At 33.4% G+C, this 27,595-nt stretch overlaps 2 protein-coding genes across 3 annotated transcripts in view; both read right to left on the bottom strand.

Moving 5' to 3' along the window:
• Window positions 1–18,057, bottom strand: part of LOC105348155 (protein disulfide-isomerase TMX3) — a 42,060-nt gene extending 24,003 nt beyond the window's left edge. The window contains exons 1-9 of the mRNA XM_034483007.2: window positions 17,920–18,057; window positions 17,185–17,233; window positions 16,586–16,625; window positions 15,863–16,026; window positions 15,433–15,513; window positions 14,834–14,948; window positions 14,638–14,715; window positions 14,459–14,525; window positions 4,311–4,479 (exon numbers count right to left, since the gene is read on the bottom strand). Of these exons, the coding sequence (XP_034338898.2) occupies window positions 4,311–4,479; window positions 14,459–14,525; window positions 14,638–14,715; window positions 14,834–14,948; window positions 15,433–15,513; window positions 15,863–16,026; window positions 16,586–16,625; window positions 17,185–17,233; window positions 17,920–17,950 (794 nt within the window). The 5' untranslated portion in view covers window positions 17,951–18,057. The remainder of the gene's footprint in view (window positions 1–4,310; window positions 4,480–14,458; window positions 14,526–14,637; window positions 14,716–14,833; window positions 14,949–15,432; window positions 15,514–15,862; window positions 16,027–16,585; window positions 16,626–17,184; window positions 17,234–17,919) is intronic.
• Window positions 18,058–20,632: 2,575 nt separating this feature from the next.
• The window catches only part of LOC105330821 (transient receptor potential cation channel subfamily M member-like 2), a 51,014-nt gene continuing 44,051 nt past the window's right edge, over window positions 20,633–27,595 (bottom strand). Inside the window, exons 30-31 of one of the 2 annotated variants that reach the window (XM_066080098.1) lie at window positions 21,568–26,126; window positions 20,633–21,221 (exon numbers count right to left, since the gene is read on the bottom strand). In XM_066080098.1, the coding sequence (XP_065936170.1) occupies window positions 26,081–26,126 (46 nt within the window). In that variant the 3' untranslated portion in view covers window positions 20,633–21,221; window positions 21,568–26,080. The remainder of the gene's footprint in view (window positions 21,222–21,567; window positions 26,127–27,595) is intronic. The other variant, XM_034483009.2, reaches the window with a different exon arrangement.

Raw genomic sequence — 27,595 nt, forward strand, 5'->3', positions numbered from 1 at the left:
GAATGCAAAATATTTTCTATTACTTTTTCTTTTCCATAAATATTTTTTAATTTATCAAATTGAAAATTTGATAAAAAGTGAAAGCTTTTTATAATAATTTCTTGGAAATGGACATGTGAATAGATAGCATTTTATTTACTTGAAGTATTTGACAATTAAGGAATCTGTTAAATTGTCAATGTATGGTAAATGTCCAAATTTCCCTTAATGAAGCTATATACTGGTCAACAGAATCTAAAAATTGAGCCAGACAGTAGCCCACCAGACATATTTTTTAACTACTTAACAGTGGGTAAAAAAAATTGAAATAAAATTAAAAATTGAGACAGACAGTAGCCCACCAGACATATTTTTTAACTATTTTACAGTGGGTGAAAAAAAATCAACTGATGAAGAAAATCTTGTAGATGGAGGAGATATAAAAACAATTTAATCTTTAAAATAATCTTGAATACGGGAGAGATTTAGGGAACAATCTTTGGAGTTTGTTAATAAAGAAAACATGCTTCAATACGAGCATGTCAGCATTATTTTGAGTGTAATCTAAAGTGTGAACCGATGGGCATGCTTAACTGCAAATCATAAAAGATATAAAGATACGCTTTCAAAAGCCATCAAGAATTTAATTTCCTACTCAAATATATTTTCTTCACCTTGACGAATATTGAGCTTGACAAGCAATATCTGACACATAGTCTAGGAATATATATTAAGACTTATGTATGTCCTTGTGAAGTGATTGTATGAAGTTGATTCAGAATGAAACATGTCCTGAGGCATTTGCTCCTCCGCCCCCGCAACCTCCATTTACTAATGCTACAAATGTGCTACTGTCTATCAGCAGCCACAGCAGCTTAGTCAATGGGTGATAGCTATGAATGAAAGAATTTGATAGTTCAATGGAATTAAACCTGCTGCTGGCGCTGTGGCTCATTATCTGCCTCCAAAAACACTGACAAAATAGTGAGTGGGTTCTATCCCACAAGTAATCACTAAAGATTACCAAGTTTAAAAATGACTTGTGTTGAAAAAATTGTGAAGATCAACACATGCTCCAATTTTTTGTTGTTGTGAACTGAGCAAGTATTTATACCGCACAGCTCTTGAATCACTGCAGGTATGAAAATTTGCAGATAAACAACATTTTTAAACAGAACTCAAAGAAAAACAAAATAGATATTTCATTACTCATTAATTTGCAGTGCATTGCAACTTCTCTGTCCGACTCCCACAATGACAGCAGGGTATTTAACATGGTGGAAACCTGTTTGATTTTTGGCATCTTTTCCACTGGTTTCCAAAAGTACACAGATCATATAAATTATTTCTCGTTTAATTAACTTGTCCAAATCCTGTTTACCACGCTTCCTTAACTACTAGAAAAGACCTGTCCACACATACCCATGGTTTATGCACTAGTACTAAATTAAATCATGTTGTGGGTCACGTACCCTCACTTTCATTTCCCGTGTTATCTCAGATTTCAACAAAATCCATCTGAATTTAATCAGAACTGTCAACCGTGTAATCAAGAAATTCTTTGAATAATAGGATCCTGTGACTAAAGGAAACCTCCCTTTAGTCATAAGACCTGATTGGGTAACTGATATAAGGGGACAGCACTCCAGTATCTGATGAGATAGTGATAGGTGGAACCCTTTGATAAGTATGCAGTGTTAGCCCTGTTTCTTCTTCAGAGGTCTTCTCACGTTTTTGTGATGTAAGACAATTTATCAGAATCTTACATTTCTGTCGGCAGTTAACAGATATATGTGAGATTTGATATGCAGTTAAGGCTGTCAAATCTTATAATTTACCGGTACATACATTCTCTGACATTTTCATATCACTTGCAATATTCTCTGAGAAATTGTCAAGAAACACTTCAGGAATTAATCTTGAAGTTTATGGTAAATCCTTTAGATGGAACTAGATGTCTACAGAATATTTTAAATTTTTTGCAGCAAATGCAGACACCAAAAGAGATGTTTTATAAAACATGTCACTAATGTTCATTGATAAGAAGAGGTAATACACTCTAAATTTGATGAAGTGTTGAAACAAATAGGTACCGGTACAGTAAAACTTGTTTAGTACGAACACGGATACAGCGAATTCTCGGATATTGCGAAGTTTTTTTGAGTCCCCGGTAATTCTTAACAAATCTTTGCAAAATTTTACAGTTATAACAAATTCAGATATAACGAATTCACGGATATAGCGAACTGATTTTGAGTCCCGTAGAGGTGAATAATATCGAAATTTTACACTTTTATAACGAATTTCTTTACAGTTTAAAAAGTTTGCGCTACCATTTAACATAATAATTTGAATGAATTTATTTTCATATAAACCTTTCAAGTCACAATCTGATTATTAAAGGTATCAAAAGAATATATTTTCATTTTAAGCCTCAATTAGCAAAATTTATAGTCTGGTAAAAGAAAAAATGTGTATAGTGAATTCGCTACAGTTATTATTACGAATTCGTTATACGGTTACAACGAATTACGGATATAATGAAGCTAATCCAGCGGTCCCTAGGACTTCACTATAACCGAGTTTTACTGTACTCAGCATTCATGAACACAACTACCAGTGTCTGCTGTCTGGGGGTATACTAACTACCAGTGCATGCTAAATACAAGAGTATGGTAACTACCAGTGTATGGTGTCTGGGGTATACTAACTATCAGTGTATGCTAAAACCCAGAGTATGGTAACTACCAGTGTCTGCTGTCTGGGGGTATACTAACTACCAGTGTATGCTAAATACCAGAGTATGGTAACTACCAGTGTATGTTGTCTGGGGTATACTAACTACCAGTGTATGCTGTCTGGGGTATACTTACTACCAGTGCATGCTAAATACCAGAGTATGGTAACTACCAGTGTATGTTGTCTGGGGTATACTAACTACCAGTGTATGCTGTCTGGGGTATACTTACTACCAGTGCATGCTAAATACCAGAGTATGGTAACTACCAGTGTATGGTGTCTGGGGTATACTAAGTACCAGTGTATGCTAAATACCAGAGTATGGTAACTACCAGTGTATGCTGTCTGGGGTATACTAACTACCAGTGTATGCTAAATACCAGAGTATGGTAACTACCAGTGTCTGCTGTCTGGGGGTATACTAACTACCAGTGTATGTTAAATACCAGAGTATGGTAACTACCAGTGTATAGTGTCTGGGGTATACTAACTACTAGTATATGCTGTCTGGGGTATACTGATTACCAGTAAATGGTGTCTGGGGTATACTAACTACCAGTGTATACTGTTTGGGGTATACTAACTACCAGTCTATGCTAACTACCAGTGTATTGTATTTTTGTGGATTTCGTTGTTAAGTTGATCCACAAAATTTAATGTTCATTGAAGTGCAATTTCAACTTACATTTTGTATTGGTAGGATCATTAGCCTCAGGTATCCTTGAAACTGGTATTTTCACTTTATACACAAAATTGATATCCTTGAATATTGATGAAACCACTGTGTACTAACTACCAGTGTATTATGTCTGGGGTATACTGACTATCAATGTATGGTGTCTGGGGTATACTAACTACCAGTGTATGCTGTCTGAGGTATACTAACTACCAGTGTATGCTGTTTGCAGTATACTGACTACCAGTGTATGTTGTCTGGAGTATACTGACTACCAGTGTATACTGTCTGGTGTATACTATATAGCTACCAGTGTAGGCTGTCTAGAGTATACTAACTACCAGTGTGTGATGTCTGAAGTATACTACAGGATTTTCCCACCTGGTAATATCTTTCTTATCAGTCTTACCTGTAGTCATTTTAATCAAATTCAAATAAATTTTTCTATTCCAACTTCATGTTTTGTTTTTGTCTCAGGTATACCTTTTTTCATTCTGTTGGTTTCATAAATTGTTTTACACATACAGATTTGTAGTTATTATAGATTCATTAAGACATGCCTGAGAGCCAGAGGACATTCAAACACACATTTGAACTTGTAACTTAATAAAATTGTACCAAATTGATTTCACTGTATGTCTACCTGTGTGTCAAATGACCTTGAAATATATCGACCTTCTACTTTTCTACAATGAACTGATATCAACAACAATCAAAAAAAAACTTACCAGTATTGCATGACCTTCTTACTTGGCTAAGGTCTATTGTATCATATCAGTTACATGGTTTGTAGTTGACCTACTAGGTTTACAACTTTACATGTGGTTGATACATTCAAAATGAGGCAAGAGCACCCAGAGCAAAGATTTTTATTTTTAACATGTACCAACTTGTGTGTCAAATGTCAAATACTTACCTGTGTGTAAGGTCTGCTTTCTCTCTATCCTCTGGGTTGACAACAATCATGACCAAAGATTTTCCAGTCTCTGCCATATCATTGATGTTCCCCCCTGAAGCTTTTGGAAAAGATGTGAAACGCTCACCATTTATCCACTGTTCTAAGGAGGCCAAACTAGCATCTGATGCTACAAAGAAAAGGACCACACTGACAGAATATTCTACGGACTAGGAAACATGTATTTCTCTTCATTTGAATTCTCTCCAATAATTTGATACCATATAAAAGTTATAAATGACCTTGAACTCAACCATAAAAATGAAAAGATTTACATTTTTTAACAAATACTGAAATAATAATTTCTGAAAAAATAAAAGAAAAAGTTACCAAGCTCACATTCCCCATGCCCCATTACTTGTGATGCTACAACTACTGAATGGCAAAATATGCATTAAATACACAAGAAATTTGTTAAACAGCATAAAAGGAAAACAAAATCATCAGCTAAAAACTTCCTGCAAATATTCAAATTCAACTTCGTATTCCTTTGTCTTTAACAAAAAAAATTCTAAATTCAAAAGGACTGAAATTCCCAGAAAATAATGGAATCGAAATTTCCTGGTAATATGCACACCTACACATTGTGTCCTTACTATATAACTACAAAGTTTCACTTAATTCCATGCAGCAGTTTAAAGGATCCAGTTACACTTACAAACTCTCATTACTATATTCAATACCAGTATATGCAAAATTTTAAGTTCAAAAGGACAAAAATTTCCAGATAAATAATCATAATGGAATTAGAATTTCCTGGTAATAAACAAATCTACACATTTTGTTTTCTAAAAACCTACAAAGTTTTACAAAATTCCTCAACAGTTTAAGAGGAGTTGCTCTTACAAAAAAAACCAAGACTGATTGACTGAGTGACTGATGAATGGGTCAAAATTATTTAACACCTAACATCTTTGTAGCATGGGGTATATACAATATGGGGTCCTTTTCATTATATATCAGCATAAAAAACATTAAGTTTGATACAGATCATCATCAAAATTAATCTATCAGTTTATTATTTCACTAAACAAGTTGCTGATAATTCTATATATTGCCATTCAGATATCAGACTTCAAGGTTGCGATAATTTCCTGTACAAATAGCTATTTCTTATTGTGACAGATTTACAATGAGCAGAGGGATGGAAAAACTGAAAGTGTTTGTTATTTGTGTGCATGAACTTGCAGACTGTCAAGGAAAACAACATTGGCATCTTCAAACAAAATGATTAGCATGAGCATTTTGCTCCAAAAACTGTGAAAATTGCAAACTGCAGAATTAATGCTGACAAGTGAAAACATGTGTTTTCCACTTACTAGACTGAGTATTTGAACATGTTAAAGAGAAATGGTAAATAGAATTGAAATGTGAGCAGAAAATGAAATGATTTTGAATACCCCAGCCTCAGTCAAATTCTTTTACGTCTGGCTTACATATTTTAAAGCAGGGTTTATTTGATTATCATGTTGTACATGCTACTAATTTTCTAAACACCTGATCCTACGAGGCGTAGATAGAAACCTGCTGTGTAGAACGGAGCTTGAAACACAAGGCTTACTCAAGTCAATGTAAATTTTCATCAGTAGATAATACTATCAACTTCAATTTAAACCTTTCAAATAAATATCAAAGACTGGAAACATGTGGTTTTCCATTTGAATTTCACTGTCAAATCTGATTCACTTAATGACTCCATAGCTCTTCCATTACATAGAGAGATCTTGATAAATCTCAATTGCCATTTTGACCTTCTAAAGAGCTTATATTGCAAACTAGTCTTAACTGGTAAAGATCAATAATCATTCACCAAGAACAAGTTGTTATCGATCATGCAGTACTTGGCATATATTACATGTAGCATCAAAGCCATTTCATTCAATCTTTTTACATTTTTGTCATAGTTTACACAGAACCCAAATATCAGAACTCAAATCATTTACTGTAATTACATTACATTTTAAACACACTATTTTCAGGGTAAGTATTCAGCTTTTCAGACTTCCTAATTAACCAATATACGAAACAATTTATATCATCAGATGTTGATGGACCATTAACATAAAGGAATATATGTATAGTGATAGAAATACTGTAAAGTAAAAAATTATAATAACAAAGACAAGATAGCTGAGACAAGATCAGTGCATGTATGTTCATTAACAGTCTAATATGTCAATGGAGCCTAATTGTAATGCTTATATTTTCCAGGTTAATTTTTTTCCCTTTTCTGTCATGATCTTCCATCATTAGTGAAAAGTACAAGAGAATATCAAAACTCTTGAGTCTATTACAGAAACAGGAACTTTACTCTTTTTGTGCACTCTCCTATAAATCTGTGTACATTTTACCTTTTCTCACTGAGAGAAACTCAAGTTCTTCTCCAAAGTGTAGCACTAATTTAACTTGAGTTCCCCCTCTATATTTTTGCAGGGCAGAAACATTTGTTGATATTGCGTATGATTGAAGTTTCAGAATGTTGAAATTTGAATCCTGTGATATGAATGTTTTGACCTCTGGAATAATTATAGTAATAGTTACATAAAAGCTGATACAAAAAAAGTGTCATTTAATTCAGCTCTTTTGATAGTTCATATCACTGAAATACAATATTTCGCATTCAATTCAAGCAGGTATTTTGAGTCCACGGTTTGCTAAATACCTATGCAACGTCTTACTGAAGGTAAAATTTTTAGTCCTTCAAGGATAAAAAAAGAATTTGAAATCTTTTAGGGCATCCTTGATTTATATTATCTCCACAGCACCACAGGTAAACAAAATCCCAATCCACAACGACAGTATTATACAATTTTATTCTTTGTAAGGCCTGTGCAAGTCTCATGGCAGTAATATTTCTCACTTTCAAACCATGCAGTCCTAAAATGTATGTGGTACTTATTTTCCAGATAATCTCCATCTTGATCTTGAAAACTTAAGTTAATGCAAACCAGATTATCTCTGGTAAATGGTGAAATAAATTCAATTAAAGCAAACAAAAGTTTATTTACAGACCCCCAATACTACAATGGCTACTGTGAGACTCCAGTATGAGTTTCCCTATATGCCAAGGTTGTATAAATTTTGAAATGTGTGGATTCTACTGTAGAAATATAAATAAATAATTTTCAATACAAATTCCTACAATTCTGCACAGGAATGTGTTACATGCTCCTCTCCAATATCACATACTATAAGCCATATTGCTTGTGGGAATTGTAACAAACATGAATTTCCCTAATTAAAGTAACTAAAAATAATAAAATTATAGAGGTTTGTGACACATACATACAGAAATATTCTAGAATTGAAATAATAATCTCCAAACAACTTTTTTGAAGTTAAGAAAAAAACCAAAATGTTAAATTCATAACTTGCCTGTAAGTACTCATTTAATAAATTTAAAAATTTCTGTATCCAGCATGGTGATTTGTTTTATAGAAATAAATTCACAGTAACAATAACCCATCCCCTTCCAGTTAACGAAAATAGCAATGCAGAGCTTTTCTGTGGATAAAACTTTGAACATGCTCTTCACAGATGCAATTATAGTCTTTTCTAAATTTTCCCAACATTCTCCTACAATGCAACTGCATATCTCAGAAAATTGCTCCCACAGGACTACGATTTTCTTTGATGAGCTTATTACCTTTGAGAAATTACAATTTTTAAAATTTTGAGTATCATTTTGCAAAATAATTCATTTCTTAATACCGGTAATGACATAATATAATGAGAGAAACATCTGGTTTATATGAAACAGTACAACCAACAAACCACTACCCATTCTACAAATTATCAATTTCCCATCAACATATGCTTATCTAAACCACAATGGTCTGATAATGGTCTCCTTGGGACAAATGAATTCAGCCAGATGTTCTTATTAACTGCTGACAAACAAATTCATGTATTTCCATTGTGAGAAGATAGAGTACTTTGAAACATATAAAAGTATTTGATTATGAAATAAGGAAAAAATTAACAAAAAAAAGGGTGAATTAATGGAAGATCAAGACAATCAAGGGGATCAACGATTCAATGACATATATAAATATAAACCTTCATCAAAATTTGAATCCCCTTGTGTGGCCCAAAAATTGACCAGCTAGGAGCCACAGTCTAACAACTGGGAATCAACAAATATCAAGATGCTTGCATATAAAAATCGCATACTAAAACATTTGAATTTTGAGAATCAAATTTACATAAAAATTCAACATCCCCCCTTCCATTGCGGCCTCATTTTACCCCCAAATAGAATGATTTGAACATACTCTATTTACCTCTCTACCTAAGGATGCTTCCACACTAATTACAGCTGTTTTAGCCAATTGGTTTTCGGGAAATTAAAGATACATGTATTTCTATATGTATTCTTATGTAAAAACACCCCCCCCCCCTCCCCACTGTTGCTTCACCCAATCCCCAAGGATAATAATATACTTACAGCTTGTCTGGCCATTTGATTTTTGAGAAGATTTTTAAAGATTTTGAATATTCCTAAGTAAAAATTTAACCCCCATTGTGGCCCCACCCTACCCCCTGGAGATCATGATTTGAACAAACTTAAATCTACACTACCTAGTGAGCTGAATCAGTGCATTTTAATTCTAGCATATACCATATAGAGTGTATAGAAAAACAAGAGGCCCATGGGCCACATCGCTCACCTGAACAGCAGTTCCTTGTAACATTACATTTCGTAGCATATGCTTTTTCTATTTTAAACATTGAACCCCTTTCTGGGGACCCAGTTATGGTCCGAGGTTTATGGTTGGCTTGAACAACATAAATAGTAACATAGGAATGAAAATGTGAAGCACTGCGGTGGGACCGCACGTACACAACCTGAAAAACTGAACATAGCAGAGTTCCACTTCAAGAGGAATAACTCTCAGACTGTACAGAACACAAGAAAGATAACTCTTGGTTCCACTACATTAGAGTTTACACAATTTGAGGATCCTTGCATAGTAATCTCACAAACTGTAGCATTATAGTTCTCGAGAAAAACTTTTTAAAAACATTTTCAATATATCTTTCTATGTTAAACTTTGAACCCCTCTTGGGGCCACAGTATTAGTCCAGTGCTAAAGCTTTAATTATTTGGAATCTACATTATTTAAGGATGCTTGCCTAGTTATCTCACAAGCTGAAGCATTATAGTTCCCTAGAAAAAGATTTTTCAACATTTTCCCTCTATATTTCTATGCTAAACTTTGAACACCTCTTGGGGCCCCAGTATTAGATTGAGATCACAGCTTTTATAATTTCGAATCTACACTATTTGAGGGTGCTGACGTAGTTATCTGACAAATTGATGCATTGTAGTTCTCGAAAAGAAGATTTTTAAACATTTTCCATATATACCGGTACTTCTACATTTAACTTTAAACCCATCTTGGGTCTCTAGTATTAGTCCAGGGGTCACTATTTTAAAACTGTCGAACCTTCATTATCCAAGGTTGTATGCATGATAGTAATCTCACAAATTGAAGCATTGTAGTTCTCGAGAAGAAGATTTTTTAACATGTTACCTTTATATTTCTTTAATAAATTTTGACCCCATCTTGGGGCCCCAGTATTGGTCCGGGGGTCACGATTTTACCAATTAGGAATCTACATAAGCGAAGGATGCATGCATAGAAATTCCATAAACTAAAACATTGTAGTTCTTGAGAAGAAAATTTTTAAACTTTTCCTTTATGTTTTTTAAAATGTTTAAATTTTGAACCCCTCTTGGTGCCCATCAATTGTCCGGGAGTTACAATTTTTTGAATCTACATTATTTAAGGATGTACATGTATGCATAGTAATATCCCAAACAGTTGCACTATAGTTCTTGAGAAGAAGATTTTAAAACATTTTCCTACATATGTTAAAATCTAAACCCCTACTGGGGCCCCACTTTTTGTTCGGGGGTCACGATTTTTACAATCTTCACTATGTATACAACCTTTTGTGTATGTATTGGCATTTTTGGTGAAGTGGTTCTTGAGAAGAAAATTTTTAAACATTTTTCATATGTAGTTCTATGTTAAACTTTGAACCCCGCCTGGGGCCCCAGTCTTGGTCCGATGGTCACGATTTCTACAATTTAGAATCTTCATTATACATACAAGCTTTTGTGTAAATATTGGCATTTCTGGTGCAGTGGTTCTTGAGAAGAAGAGTTTTTAAACATTTTCCTAAGGTATTTCTATGTTAAACTTTGAACCCCGCCTGGGGCCCCAGTCTTGGTCCGAGGGTCACGATTTCTACAATTTAGAATCTTCATTATACATACAAGCTTTTGTGTAAATATTGGCATTTCTTGTGCAGTGGTTCTTGAGAAGAAGAGTTTTTAAACATTTTCCTAAGGTATTTCTATGTTAAACTTTGAACCCCGCCTGGGGCCCCAGTCTTGGTCCGAGGGGCACAATTTTTACAATTTAAAATCTTCACTATATATCCAAGCTTTTGTGTAAATATTGGCATTTCTGGTGCAGTGGTTCTTGAGAAGAAGATTTTTAAACATTTTCCTATGTATTTTTATGTTAAACTTTGAACCCCGCCTGGGGCCCCAGTTTTGGTCCGAGGGTCACCATTTTTACAATTTAGAATCTTCACTATGTATACAAGCTTTTGTGTAAATATTGGCATTTCTGGTGCCGTGGTTCTTGAGAAGAAGATTTTTAAAAAAATTTCCTATGTATTTCTATGTTAAACTTTGAACCCCGCCTGGGGCCCCAGTTTTGGTCCGAGGGTCACGATTTTTACAATTTAGAATCTTCACTATATATACAAGTTTTTGTGTAAATATTGGCATTTCTGGTGCAGTGGTTCTTGAGAAGAAGATTTTTTAAACATTTTCCATATGTTGTTCTATGTTAAACTTTGAACCCCGCCTGGGGCCCCAGTTTTGGTCCGAGGGTCACGATTTTTACAATTTAGAATCTTCATTATACATACAAGCTTTTGTGTAAATATTGGCATTTCTGGTGCAGTTGTTCTTGAGAAGAAGAGTTTTTAAAAATTTTCCTAAGGTATTTCTATGTTAAACTTTGAACCCCGCCTGGGGCCCCAGTCTTGGTCCGAGGGGCACAATTTTTACAATTTAAAATCTTCACTATATATCCAAGCTTTTGTGTAAATATTGGCATTTCTGGTGCAGTGGTTCTTGAGAAGAAGATTTTTAAACATTTTCCTATGTATTTCTATGTTAAACTTTGAACCCCGCCTGGGGCCCCAGTTTTGGTCCGAGGGTCACCATTTTTACAATTTAGAATCTTCACTATGTATACAAGCTTTTGTGTAAATATTGGCATTTCTGGTGCCGTGGTTCTTGAGAAGAAGATTTTTAAAAAAATTTCCTATGTATTTCTATGTTAAACTTTGAACCCCGCCTGGGGCCCCAGTTTTGGTCCGAGGGTCACGATTTTTACAATTTAGAATCTTCACTATATATACAAGTTTTTGTGTAAATATTGGCATTTCTGGTGCAGTGGTTCTTGAGAAGAAGATTTTTTAAACATTTTCCATATGTTGTTCTATGTTAAACTTTGAACCCCGCCTGGGGCCCCAGTTTTGGTCCGAGGGTCACGATTTTTACAATTTAGAATCTTCATTATACATACAAGCTTTTGTGTAAATATTGGCATTTCTGGTGCAGTTGTTCTTGAGAAGAAGAGTTTTTAAAAATTTTCCTAAGGTATTTCTATGTTAAACTTTGAACCCCGCCTGGGGCCCCAGTCTTGGTCCGAGGGTCACGATTTCTACAATTTAGAATCTTCATTATACATACAAGCTTTTGTGTAAATATTGGCATTTCTGGTGCAGTGGTTCTTGAGAAGAAGAGTTTTTAAACATTTTCCTAAGGTATTTCTATGTTAAACTTTGAACCCCGCCTGGGGCCCCAGTCTTGGTCCGAGGGGCACGATTTTTACAATTTAAAATCTTCACTATATATCCAAGCTTTTGTGTAAATATTGGCATTTCTAATGCAGTGGTTCTTGAGAAGAAGATTTTTAAACATTTTCCTATGTATTTCTATGTTAAACTTTGAACCCCGCCTGGGGCCCCAGTTTTGGTCCGAGGGTCACCATTTTTACAATTTAGAATCTTCACTATGTATACAAGCTTTTGTGTAAATATTGGCATTTCTGGTGCCGTGGTTCTTGAGAAGAAGATTTTTAAAAAATTTTCCTATGTATTTCTATGTTAAACTTTGAACCCCGCCTGGGGCCCCAGTTTTGGTCCGAGGGTCACGATTTTTACAATTTAGAATCTTCACTATATATACAAGTTTTTGTGTAAATATTGGCATTTCTGGTGCAGTGGTTCTTGAGAAGAACATTTTTTAAACATTTTCCATATGTTGTTCTATGTTAAACTTTGAACCCCGCCTGGGGCCCCAGTTTTGGTCCGAGGGTCACGATTTTTACAATTTAGAATCTTCACTATATATACAAGCTTTTGTGTAAATATTGGCATTTCTGGTGCCGTGGTTCTTGAGAAGAAGATTTTTAAAGACATGCACCCTAAACTTACTGTTTCGCAATTATCTCCCTTTTGAAAAGGGCTGTGCCCTTTATTTTAACAATTTATAACCCCCTTTTCATAAGGATGCTTTGTACCAAATTTGGTTAAATTTGGCCCAGTGGTTTTTGAGAAGAAGTTGAAAATGTGAAAAGTTTACAGACGGACGGACAGACAGACGGACGGACGGACGGACGGACGGACGACGGACAACGGGTGATCAGAAAAGCTCACTTGAACCTTCGGTTCAGGTGAGCTAAAAAATGGTGACAACTGCAATTTAAATGATCTTTAAATTGGAGTAGTTGCCCTTTAAAATTATGTCACTTTGTTGTGTCTGGAGAAGAATAAAATGGCAGTATCAAAATTTTCTTTAACTTTCAAGCACATAATCAAAGGTGATAATCAAAGGTGTATGTAAAATAAAATGTGCATATTTTGTAAAAGGCTATTAATATCAACTAACGGGTAAATGTAATTACTGTATACTCATATTTAACTATGTACTTTCTATAATCTTGATGAGTCAATGAAAATAAACCAATATAAACATCAATTTTATCTCACTTTCATCAGATTTGGAATGAAAACCTTTGAAGACTAAAAAGTCAGAAACTCAATGCAGACCTGCTTTTTTCCATTATCACACACAAGCTTATATCTTTTTGAAAAAGATTAGAAATTCGCACAGTTCGATATAAATAGTAGATGAGGGAAACAGGTTCAGAAAGTAGGTTGTTTTTAATTTCCTTGATTGATTCTTTCTTTGTTTTTCAAGGGATAAGGTATCATGGCAAACCAGCATAGAAAAACATTTTTATAATGTAGAATTTGATGTGGAAATTATTTCTATCTGGTTTATATTCTCAAAGTTCTATAAAAAAAAACAACTTTAATACAGAAATAATTTTTTTTTAAATGCCCTCAGTAGATTGACAAAAAAAATATATCTGCATATTATGCTTAATGTTATATGAATTAATACTTGATCATCAATTAATACATCTTTTACTGAAAAAAAAATAAAATTGAAGACAAATACATGTACCTTTAATTTTTGTACAGGTACACCCAATCCCTATATTTACTTACAGCCCAGACTTCCCTTAAAAGGTCTTAATTGCCGGTAATTATTAAAATGCATATTAAGCACAACTTGGTAAGTTATTAAAGGTAAAGCGAGTTCACGCAAGTTTGTAGTAATTGTCACAGAGGTACAGTTTCTACTTTTACATGTAGGTAAACTGACTTTGAACAATAGTGACCTAGCTGTGAAATGTAGGAATAGTAGCATGTATACACCGGTACATATTTGGTTTTGCTCAGACTGAAATGTCACACTTTCATTGGTTTAACCATGTCACATGATTGCCAGATATATTTCTATGTCCTGCTGGTGGGATTTATATTTGGCAATATGGCTGACATTTTGCATACTTATCGGGTTGGCTTTGCCTCAGCATTCATGAAATTGATCAACCCAATATATTTCCGTAGTCAATCAATAACAAACCTAATAAGTAATAGTATCCAATTAAAAAAAAATCCACAGATGTTAGAGCTGAAGGGTACTAGAAAAAGGCTAATAATACCTGAATATTCAAACCAAGTGCGATCTTTAATGACTAGAACTGTTGGAAATTTTGTTGGAGTAACATCCTGCAAAAAAAAGTAAGAGGAAATGAAAGGCTAAATCATTAAGTGCTAAAGATATTTGCAACTCAATATTTTCTAACTCAAACACCGTTTCAAATAAGAAAAGTACCGGTACCTTTGGTATAGTTTTTTCAGACCCTGCATAAAAGTAAGCTTGGGCTGCCATTTTTTCTGCTACACTTGAATATTTTTTCTATAAAAAAGAATTACACAAATTAACTATATGTATATTGAAAAAACTCCTTCTGTAATAATAGTTATAAAGTATTCCAAGATTTTAAATTTTAATTAGAAAAAAACCAATTTCACACATAGAGATCAATTTCTAAATTCCCATCTCCAAGATACAAGAAGAAGACTCCATCTTTGTGTTCCAGCTTTCCTTCATTAAATTTTCCAATACTAGCCATACTTCTAACAGGTGGACTGTAAAATATATATAACATAATGGTGTATTGAAAGAAAGACAACCCGTTTTATTCTAATGCAAACAACAGGTACAAAACTTATATTCACAAGACATCAATTTTGATCTCCTAAAGTTCTTTTTCAGAAAAAAAATCCATAGATATGTCATATCTATGTATGACATCAAGATTTGACATATTTCATGTATGAAAAAAGTATAGAAAATAATAAAGTTGGCAATGTCCTAAGAGCTAACAAATTTTAAGCATCAGTTCTTAATACTCCCTCTATATGTTCTAAGCATCAGTTCTAAGAGCTCCGCTAAACATTCTACTTATCAGTTTTAAGTACTCCCCAATATGTTTTATGTATTAGTTCTATATACTTCCCCTATATGTTCTTCATATCAATTCTAAGTACTCCCACTACATGTTCTATGTATCAGTTCTATATATTCCCCTATATGTTTGTCTAAGTTGTAATGTGCCTGAGACAAACTCACCCACTAGCTTTTTTGACAAACTCCACAATATCCTCTTCTGATCTTTCACCCCGATGTGTATATACTGTTTCCCCATTTATACTAAAAGTGGTGAAAAAATAAATGAAACATTTAAGCAAAATACATTTTGAGGACTTTTACATGATTTATAACTTTGAATCATCAAAAAATGATCTTCAATGGCCAGGTAAATAAAACTTAAACATGGATTTAGAATCATACACAGTTAAACTCATTTTTTTCATACCTATTGCATTTCAATGTCATCATAATGTCTTAATTAATTAATAATTCAGTATTCTAATGACCATTAATTCCACTGTGAAATGGTTGGCAAATGGCCAAAACAGCATCAAATCCTAATCAATCAATATAATATAAAGTCATATCACAGCCTTTCTGTGTAATGGAGCAGATCCATTGCACTTACAATTTAATGGTGGGAAAGCCGGAGACGTCGAACACTGAGGCGATGCTGGAGAAGCGAGTACAGTCTATCTTGGCCACTTTGACAGGATGTGACTTCAGAGTGTCCGCCACTTGTCTGTAAATCGGCTCCAGCTTTTTACAGTGGCCACACCATGGAGCGTAGAACTGAGCAAGACATAATGTAACAATAGATCTGAATGCATAAAGTAACAATTATTCTGAATATACTTGATGTAATGATTAATCTGAAAATATATTTTAACATTGTTACAATTAATCTGAATACATGTTGTAAAAATTTATCTGAATACATATTGACACTGAGAATTAATCTGAATACATGTTGTTACAATTAGTCTGAATACATATTGTTACAATAAATCTTTACCAGCAATTCAATAAAGAAGAAACAATGAAAAATGTGAATATTACTATCAATGATTTATATCATGTATAAAAATTCTTCTGTATAAAGTATGATTTAAAAAAATCTACACAAAAACAATGTTGTGGTGTACATTATGTGGAATAGTAAACCCTTAATTAATTCTTTTGAAATTTCTTGCTAACAGCAAATATTTATCCAGTATTTTAAATCACTTTTTGAGTTCCACAAATCTCTGATAAAACATATACATGCAAATTGATATTAAATTATGAACAAATACAGGGTAATCTTTATTGGGTATGTTCAAATAGATTAGTTTTTGATTTTTAATCTTACCTCAACTAACCACATTCCATCATTCCTATGTTCCAAGAAACTAAATTAAAAGAAATACCATCTCATAAAAGTGGTACATTAATTAATATTCTTTTCTGAACTTATCAACTGGGAAATCAAACATTAATGAACATATGTCATAAATGAATGATTTAAGTTATGGTTATATTTGGAAAAATTGAAATATTTGATCATGTTCTAAAATGAATGACATACAATGTATATACCGGAAGTTATATATCAATCTTTGAATTAATTTCTTTCAGGGTAACTCCAACGAATTTTTTAAAAATTAAAACTAAATAAATGAAATTTGTATTTTACCTATTAATATTCACCCAAATAAACATTTAAATACATGAAGTAAATAACTCATATATGTTATACGGTTTATATCTCGATCAGTTAACTAATGATATAATTGCTTCTTTTTCTAAATCAAAGTCAAGATCAGTTCTATAGAAGTGTTTTGTAAAATAATGAAAAATGTCTAAAATATTTTAGATTTTTTTTGGTTTTTTCTTGTGTCTTAAGAATAAGTAAAATAACATGGTACATGATTTGTGAATTGGTTTAACTCATAGAATATTAGGGATTACCTTTGATCAAGCTCTATCACATGCGAAGATATGCATCCAACAAAGAGCCCTAAAACCAAAAACTGCAAGTTAAAAATGTTGAAATATTGCTTATGATGTATGTACATCATTTACATAGATACCATTAAGGCCTATAAAAAAATTGTGTGTTCAGGGTAACACTGATGAAAAAATTAGGTTAGGTAGGTAGGGATTTTTTTTTTATTTTATCATATTTTTTGCTGCATGAACCCTAAGAATGTTTGTTTGTGTCATATTCAAAAATGTATTTTTGAATAGAAATAATATAAAATTCACTATCGGATAAAAACAGACATCTAAAAATGGTAAGATCGGGGAATTTTTGTAGGTTAGGTCGGGTTACCCTAAACACACAATTTTTTTTTTGGGGGGGGGGGGGGGGGGCCTAACGCTAATTGCAGTGACTATATGTGGACAGAAAATTAAACATGTAACTGGTAGTAGATTATTTGGTGTAGAAGGCCCAGTAAACCTTGTTCAGTTGTTATCTACAAAATACACCGATTTTATCATAACAAACTATCACCACCCTCTCTCTCTCTCTCTCTTTCTTTCTCCCTCCCTCTCGACTCTCTCTCTCTCTCTAGTGTCTAGAGGAAATTCTGGTTACACAGTGCAGATACGGCTTTTTTGACAAATTAAAATATTAAAACAAAGACAAACAGATATGTGAGGGAAAATAAGCGAGAAAATCTAGTCTTATATAAAACTTGCCTATTAATATCGCAGTTTTGATTGTCTTCATCTCTGTGATCTCTCAGCATCCTACTCCAGCCGCGACCTAATGAGGTTTCAACGCTCCTCAATTTTAAGCTCTAAAACCAAAAACAGGCTCTGGACGGCAAAAACTGTCCCGGAAAAGGTTTTTAAAATAATAATAGCGAGTCGTTGCAATATATAAGGAATAAGGAATCATTCTTTGAGTGTTATGAGGTGATAATTTCGGTCGGGGCGTGATCAAATCCAATAAAGCCCGAAATTATCACCTCATAATATTTAAAGAATGATTCCTTATTACTTATATTTATATAATTTTAAGCCATTGTCCGATTAAATATTTAAATATAGATAAACAAACCCCGCTGGTGCCTCAATTTGGCGTCATTTGAGTTATATAGTACAAAATCGATACGTAGTGTTATCACAGGCAAAGACACTGGAAAATATATATATATATATATATATATATATATATATATATATTCTTTTTATTGTTAACCTTTCTATCTTTATTCACTTGCATTTATCATATTGAAACGGTTGAAAGAGTTATCTTCCCTTGTTTGTATTTTTATTATCAATAATTATTGTAAATAGAGTAATTAAAATGTCAAATGATTAAAAGATTTATTCAAGTATTTTAATTATCATATAAAACAAAACAACAAAGACAGCTATTGTAGTTTCTTAAACTCCATAATAATTCAAATTTTTATATGTAAAGAATCTGGGGGAATAAGCCGGTGCAAATGCCCACGACCTTCTCATACCTCTAATAAGAAGTAATAAACGTACAAGTTAACTGGGCATTTAAACGGTGGACAGTATTGTCCAAATGAAAATGTCCAAAAAGGCGAAACTGTGATTAAATTTTATAGTATTTACATATACTTTAAACTGGCAAATTTGAAATGACAATCACGTACTCATTTTAAGAGTTTAAATACAAAAATGTTGATTACTGTCTAAAAATATTTTATTTACTAATTTACCTCAGTCATCATATACAACCCCTAACGCAGGGGAGTCGACAAAGAGTACGGGGGAGTCGATTCCACCATTTGTAGTAGTCGATTTTTTCCGCTTCGGAAACGGGAAGAATTTAGGTAACACCTTTTGTAGGTACATGTATTTAAAACAAGTTTTTCCAAAAAAAAAAAAAAAGAAATGAGTGGCGTCGGAATCAAATTGAAAGTGGGGGGGGGGGGGGGGGGCTAGACTTGTTCAAAATATTGACAAGCAAAAAAAGGTCTATGGTATGTATAAATTTGCAAAAAAAAAGTGAAGTGAAATACATGCCTAGTTAATCGTTGAATTTTCATTAGGCGCACACTGTACGTTTGACTTAACTTGTATTCTGCATTTTGAGCACAATTACATGCTTTTGTCCAGCGTATGTACCTGTTGTGTTAACAAGACTCTCAAGGATTCAGAGATGGAACGTTTTATCTTGCCATTTAATAGTTTCTTGCATGCACAACAACCATCTGTTTACAATATGAAATCGTGCAATCTTAAAGAGAATAACATACATTTCATATTTTATAAAAGTAGTAGAAAACGCATATCAAATAATTTCAATTTATTATTAGCAAATTTTTAATTATTAAGAAAACAAAAGAAAAATACATTTGAACAATGTATGTTATTAAGTTTAAAAAGAAAATTACATTTTAACAATGTAAACAAAAAGATAAACAAAAAACTCAAAACGCGTACGATTCGAACACCCACTTTTACAGTGACATTTGTTCAAAGAACTCCTCGCTTACCACTACACCAACGATTCGCTTGTTAAGAAGATATAATATAGCCGATTGTATTGTTATCAGTATTACGCAAACAACTGGACATAGCCATTTAAAGACCAATCTTAAATATTAAAAGAAGAAAACTTACTTTTTACCATAGAGTGGGTTTTCGTACCATTTTTTGGAAAATCGAAAAAGATAGACGTTAATATGTGTTATCAATATTCATTCTTTAAAAAATGGTACGATGACCCACTCTATGAAAAAATATAATTTGAACATCCGATTTCTATATCATTTTGTTGCCAAATTAGCATATAACTATTTTGTTGTCTTAATAACAATTAAATGTGAAGTTACTTTTTGTGGGTTATGGCAGCACTGAATGTATATGATTACATATGTTTAATAAATGTAACAAAAGTGAAATTTGTTAGAAAAAAAAATGTTAGTTTTTTTAATGGACCAATGTGGTTTTTTGCCTCGGCTTATTCCCCCAGATTCTTTTAAAAAAATAGTTGCTGCAAGAAAAAGTTTGGGGGGGGGGGGGGGTGGCAAACATTGAAATAGCCACAAGGTAGTGGCTTATATATACATGTATATATCTGTATATATTGAGAAATAACCACAAGGCAGTGCATGGTTAACGTTTATCTGTATATTTTGAATTAAAGCTTTTCCGTACATCCTAGAGGCACTTGGTAAGTGTTATTTTACTCTTCGTTTGCATTCCATAAAACTCGGGTGAACTGGGCACGGACCGAGACGCCTGGTCGAGGCACGACACATTATAATATTTTTCACAAGGTTAATATGTTGGGGCCAAATATACATGTAAATAGACTGTGGGTATGAGTTACGCAAGTCCACAGACACGTGGGGGCATGCACCCCCTCCCAATTTCACATTTTTAAAAAAAATTTAAATCCCAATTTTAATTCTTACTTTCTTCCTATAATTTGAAACGTGTGGTTTGCATATCATTTCAACATTTCGGCTCTATATGAGCTATTTTTAAAGCATTTTACGACTGACAATTAAAAAAAGAGGTCAAGAATCTGATTTTTAGACGACTATAATCAGATTCCAAGTTTACCCCTTCTAAGAAAAAGAATATTGAAAGAGAAATCCATGCTACTTGTGTACGGCACATCAAGAAATTATTTAAACAATAAAGTGTTTTCGTTGGTGATTCATTCGGGATATAAAGGTAGCGACATTGCAGAAAAAATGCATCAGTAACCCCCTTTATATTTTTTCAGATTATCAGATCTTCAAAATAAATCTTTGCCTGCGCAGTTCGACATCTGTTCTGAGTGATTTAAAAGGCATTGTCCTGTTCTTGTATGCATACTTTTGAAACAAAATGACATGTAGGACTTCATATTTATTGCTTTTTTATTCAAACAAATGTACGAATCGAAATCATTTATCCCATTCTGTTTACTGGAGCTTCCGGTTTATCACTCCCTTCGATCCTCGTTGATCACGTGGGTTTAGAGAGTATATAAGCGGCTACAACGGATGTTGTTAGTATGTTGCAGCCTGAAATGGAAAAAATTCACTTCGTAGTAGGCGAGGTCAAACCCTTGGTAATAGGCTAAGTCTTATATGCCTGAATAAGGTTGTCGAGACTTGATTTGTTATTGTATTATAGCTTGTGATAGCTACAAAATGTATCAGGGTTGACAGAAAGCGCGCGCTCCACAATAGAGTGGGATATTGTAAATATTATTGATTAAAACATTTGATTGAGAAATTTATAGTTTATCTACATATTTCTTAAATTGCTCAGACAGAGCAGCCGAATACCTGAACCCAGAAACCTTATCTTTTAGCAACATTTTTGGCCAGTTTCGGACAGAAACAAGCCAGTTCAAGAAATATTTACCTTCTTATCCCCAAATGTGCAAGATGGCCGCACATCCCCCATAAATATAAGAATGCGATACTAGTATTCAAGACTTCACCAACATCTCTGAACATTGATGAACTTTGTTGACAATGCGTCAATATTTTTTTTTCCTTTGAGAAATGTTCCACGCGGCTGTAAACATTTACGATTTGGGAAGTTCTTTTGCAACACTGTAAAACATGACAGTTCTGTCTGTCTCTAAGGAGGTCACAAAACAAGATTGGGTTAGACAGCGATTGTATGATTGTTTAACGCCTTTCTTTAATTTTTAACCCTTTGCTTTGCTATCAGTAAGGATAGCTGTTGGTACCATCACGTACCACGTTGTACAGGCCCTCTCTGTCAGAAAACCTGCTGAGCAGCAAAAAAAAAATAAAAATAAATATTTTATAGCTTCCAATAGTTAGTATTACATTCGGACCAAGTATGTTAACTAAACGTACGGGGGGTATGTTGAAGGCGATATCTAGCTACATTACACTTCGAAAGACAATTTATTGAAAATTATACCTACATTTATATTAGGCTATAGTCTGTCCCAAGATATTTATGCAGCACATTTGGACGATTTTTAATAAAAATACACATACTTGTAAAAGAAGTGCAATTGAAATATTGAAAGGGATAATTTCCAAGATAATTTCTTTGACACATTATCATCTTTCACTCGAAAAAAAGACAGTTTCCTTACGGAGATTTATAATGGGGAATGTTTACATCTTTTCTCCATTCGGAATACACTCGGAATACATCGCGCAATTTTTCAGCGTTATCATACGGGCTTGCTGCAATACAAAATCCCCGTTGACATCACATATTGTAGCATTGTATTAAAACCTGATAAGCTATTATAACAGGGGCGTTTCGACTGAGAAATCTTGGAAATTTTTCATACTTCTGCTGAACACTGTTTGAACCCTGAGGTATTTATAAATATTAAGCAATTAAGCAAAATCTGAATTCAGGATATATTGGGACAGAGTATAGCTACAGAATCCTTCATCGGAGGAAGTATAAAAAGGGGCGCAGATCAGAGGAAACACCTATAATATAGAATAAGTAGGACTTCGATTCCCCAGATGTGATGGATATATAGAAGTTAGAACATACTCAACTTTCAGACTTGGAAGTCATAACGTTACAGGAGGCGTGCATCAACTGCCTTAAAACTACATGCATACATACATTTTGAATATATCTGAAAGGAAGAAAACTTCCACGGACCGTTGGTCCGCATAGACAATAGTGATGTAACATAACGAATTTTCAGGTTTGCAAGTCATCACTTTACAGATGGCATGCATCAACTACCATAATACTTTACCTTCAAAATATATCAGAAAAAAATCAACTTCCACGGAACGTTGATCCGCACAGACAGTGGCCGGTGTATAGGCCACCTGTGACGAATGTTACTTGCCACCCTTACCTGTGTTCCAATTCCAATTAGAAGAAACTAGTTACTCATAGGAAATTTTAACTACTTTGGGAATACTTTAGGAACATTTTCTACCCGTCGGTAAGTCGGAAGGTTTTCCGTATACCGGGTACAAAGCAACAACGTGATATATGTACTATATAATATACTTAGTATCTAAATTTCAGATAATGACTTTTCACTAGATACAAGTCAAATTGCAAGAGTTTTGATCATTTAATGAAAAGTGAGTAAATTCACACAGAGAAGCGGTAAAAACAAAAGACATTTTCACATATTACACACAAGTCTAAGCATCCATCAAAATAACAAATTAAAGCATATCACAGATAATACTTTAAATGATAATGATTGACCACGAAATTGAATTTCATGTAGAATGGTAAAAAAGAGCCAATTTATCATCCACTGAACGACTCGATTCGTTTATTTAAAAAAACCACAACAACATCATATAAGGAATTGTTTCATACAAACTACGCAAACATGATTCATGCAACCGGAGGGGGGGGGGGGGGGGTCTGCCCACCACAATTAAGTAAACATTGCTATGTCGTGTCACGTAAACTAAGAATTGCACAAACAGATATCATAAAAACAGGAGTTTGTCTATTCCATTAAAGTTTGTTATTTAACAAAACCCCGTAATTCTTGAGTATAATTAATGATCAAAGGGACAGAGTAATTCTTGTAAAAGCATGTAAAATGTATACTTTATCTTCAGTTTAGGCACAAACAAAAACATATCTACAATATATACAGTATCCGTGAGTTAATACAATACGTATGGTACACTATATGGTATATATCAGTTGTGCCAAATCAAAAATCAAGTGAAGGGAAATTCTAGCATTAAAATACTCACATACATTTTATCTATCTTAAACTGCAGCAAAATGTAAAGCTAACAAAATGTAGCCCCGCCGTCATCTAGTGACACATGGCATCTTTTCTTTAAAGGGAGGGGGACAGACTTATCCAAAATATTAACAAGCCAAAAAAGGGGGAAAAGGGGGGGGGGGACTTCAAAATCCTTATCCGTGGGGTTAGGGTGTTACGACATCTATTTTAAGGTAAATTTGCTTATTTATCATATTTTCTTAAAGTTTTCCATGTTTAGATACCAGAGTATAATCATAGCGCATGAAGTATTTAATTGCACTGTATACATATATATTTAGTATATGTTTGATTGATACATTCAATATTTAAATATAATGCATGAATATGTACATAAACATATTACGCCCTAGAAAAGTTACAATGTAATTGAAGCAAGTCTTGGTATATAATATATGTGAAAATGATTTTTTTGGGTAGAAAGATGAATTGTATTTTAGTACTTTTTTTTAATACATTAGATTTTGCTTAATTTGTGCAGATAAACAGTTAACTGTCTGATTTACCAAAGTCTCTGTTTGATTTCATACGTAAAAATTACATAATACAGGCGATATTTCCCAGGTAACAAACCTGGATGCCATTGTAGGGTCGTAATATTACGTCACGGACAAAGGATGTTTGACTCTAAATATTTTGGGGCCAAAAATTTAAAAGTATGGTTGAACGTTTGTGAAAACAATCAGCTCAAATAACGTTTTGTCCGCCATGTTGCCGTATGAATTTTGACACTCGCCGTGTAAAGAAATTTATAAGGCAATCACGTGACGCAATTTATCCAATGAGTCGAGACATTCTTGTCCAAGGAAAAACAAAATTAACTAAGGGAGATAGTTACCTACAGTACTGATAAGCTCTATCCATAAATATTTTTCTCTATAAATATATATTTTTATATATCTACCAAGTATGATCCCTCTATTTCTTATAAAACTCTTAGTTAATTCATACCTCTAAAGAGCAGCTGTAAAAACTGACAGGAATTGAAATCTACACCCCCCTTTTATCGATTGCTCGAAACCTTCAGCGACTTAAGAAAAATCATGGACTGCACGAAATACTCATTATGATGTCAGACTCAAACTCCCATAAGAGATGATTTGGCTGTTTCTTTGAGCTAATGTGCTGATGTACATTAACAGTAATTTGGTGAATTTTACTTACTTTTACGATCATTTTATTAAGTTGTTAGTAGAAAGATGTAAATATAAACAAAAAAATGCTTTCTTTGATGATTCATGCGGGTTTTGAAGGTAGCGATCATTGCAGAAGAAATTAACTAACCCGCTAACGCGGGTCATGTATTTTTTCTGCAATGTCGCCGCCTTCATATCCCGCAAGAATCAACGAAGAAAGCATTTTATTGTTTAAATAAGGGAGTTTGGGGTTTTAATGATAAAAAGCAATTGATATGAACAGAATGGCCCACCTTATCTCCGCGGATATGCTCATACAAAAAACCCTCCAAAATCGTTTAATATTATATAAAGCACATTGCAAGGTTATTTTACTTTTTTGTCTATAAAATAAGCGTACATTCATAGCATGTAAAATTACATCGGAAATTTGTTGATCTATATGAATTTAGAGCCCAATTCCGTTCAGTAATAAAAAAAAATCCTATTATTTAATAACTGAGAGAATTTGATTTCCGATTTCAACGAATTCCCTTTTCTAAAGCAAATTTTTCTAAATCAAGTCATGGATTTGTAATTACTCCCAGTACAACACACTATTCCCGCCGATGTTTAAGGTCCATCTTAGCTGTCGCCCAGCTTGGACTTCCCTATAATTTTTAAATCACTTCGATATCAACTCCAATTGTTTAAAGAAAAGTACATAATTTGAGGTCAAAACTCAAACTTGAGGCTGAGTATTGACTTGAGGAAAGTCGGTGACGGTGAGTCAGAATTTGTTCTTCGTATTAAAAAAATCTCCCTTTTAGATCATACAATGATAATAACATTCATGGTTGTGGTCGACATGCTTTTGATGACTTTTCGGTGTAAACCGAAAAAGTTGTACATCTCTTATATTAGAAGAATCATGCCACATTCAATGTAAGATTGATTAATATTCGATAAAATAAATATAAATGACATAAACTTCCTGGTGGAAAAAAAAATTAAAACCACCTAGGAGCTTGATCTCTTATGTTGTTTCCTTTTGGGCGTTGCCATTTGGTATGCTCTGAAGCCTACAAAAGTAGATTCAAATAATAAATAATAAAATACTAGCAGTGTTACAAGAGTCTTCCAAATCAATTGTAATATTAGCTGTAGGTCTGTAGCTCCGGGTCTGAGAAAATTCGGATGGACGACCTGGGATCTACAGTGCCTTCGAAAGTAAATCTAAGTATTGAAATAAACAATTTTGCATGGCAAGTAGTTTCTTAGGTGTATTTGAATAAATGTGCACATTTTTTAAATATGAATTATCGGGCTTTTCCGACAAGAATTCCGAGATACGGACGGATACACCATTTAAATTATGTTGTGTAATACCGTAATTTAAAATAGAATTAACGCTATCAAACTCCACAATGCATTAGGTATCAGTAATTGAAATTATTCGAAAAATTATATCAAAGCAATCGACTACAAAAAATATCTAAATTTAAAATCCAACTATTTTGAAGTTATTTATAGATAAGTTTCCTTGAAAACAATGATTCTGAACACATGACATATCAATTAATGGTTTTTTTGTCAGCGGTGATGATTTGTGCTTAGGTCCAAACACTGTTTCATTTCCGGTTTGCCAAAGTAACTGCATGGGAAAGTTGATTAAAATCAACTCCCAAAAACTGCAATTTACGGCGCACAAAAGATTTCGCTAGTTTTGGACTGATTAACATTATTTACACACAAAATATGTTGAAAACAATAGTACCATTATATTCTTTCTACAATATACTACTAAATGCCTGACATCATAACGTCAGGCATATGTAAAGTTTGAAAGTTGCCTTCTCTAAAACAGTGCAGGCAATGGGAGTAAGCAAAACACGATTTTTCATCATAAAGATAAACCGATGCATGTTTAGTGTGCAACACTAATTTAACATTTACAATTGATGAAAATGTTAAATGGCATGTACATGTACATGTAATAAGCAACAGTGAGCAAGAATGTTCAAGTAAAAGGGCTGTTCAACATATGCACATGTGTAATCCTGATCTTAAAATATGGGGGGTCATCGCAATAAGTTGTAACATATTGTCTATTAAGGTACAATGTACGTAATAATTGGTGTTTGATTATCATCACTAATGAAGAATCATCATTTTGGATTAAAACAAATATATATTCATTTAGCTTGAATGTTTAGTAAATGAACTAAATCGCTGAAGCGGGTTGTCCGGATTTTCGATCAATCTGGCGATTTCATTTATTTTGAAAATGGTACATAACTCGCGAGTCTCACTAAATGTACATTGAACAATTACTAATCAAGTATGTATATTAATAAATTTGATAGATCCCTTTCAAAGCATTCGATTCAAAGTATACTACATGACTGTATAAATAAAAGTTATTACGGAACAAATGTCAAAAAATTGATCTGACTCCCTCCCCATGGATCTACGCCAATGGATGAGTTCATTCAAACCATTTCAGCGTTGCGTGAATAGTAAAACAGGACTTCGCGCCATAATGTCTTAT

The sequence above is a fragment of the Magallana gigas genome, chromosome 3 (genome assembly GCF_963853765.1).
Source record: "Magallana gigas chromosome 3, xbMagGiga1.1, whole genome shotgun sequence".
Lineage (NCBI taxonomy): Eukaryota > Metazoa > Mollusca > Bivalvia > Ostreida > Ostreidae > Magallana > Magallana gigas.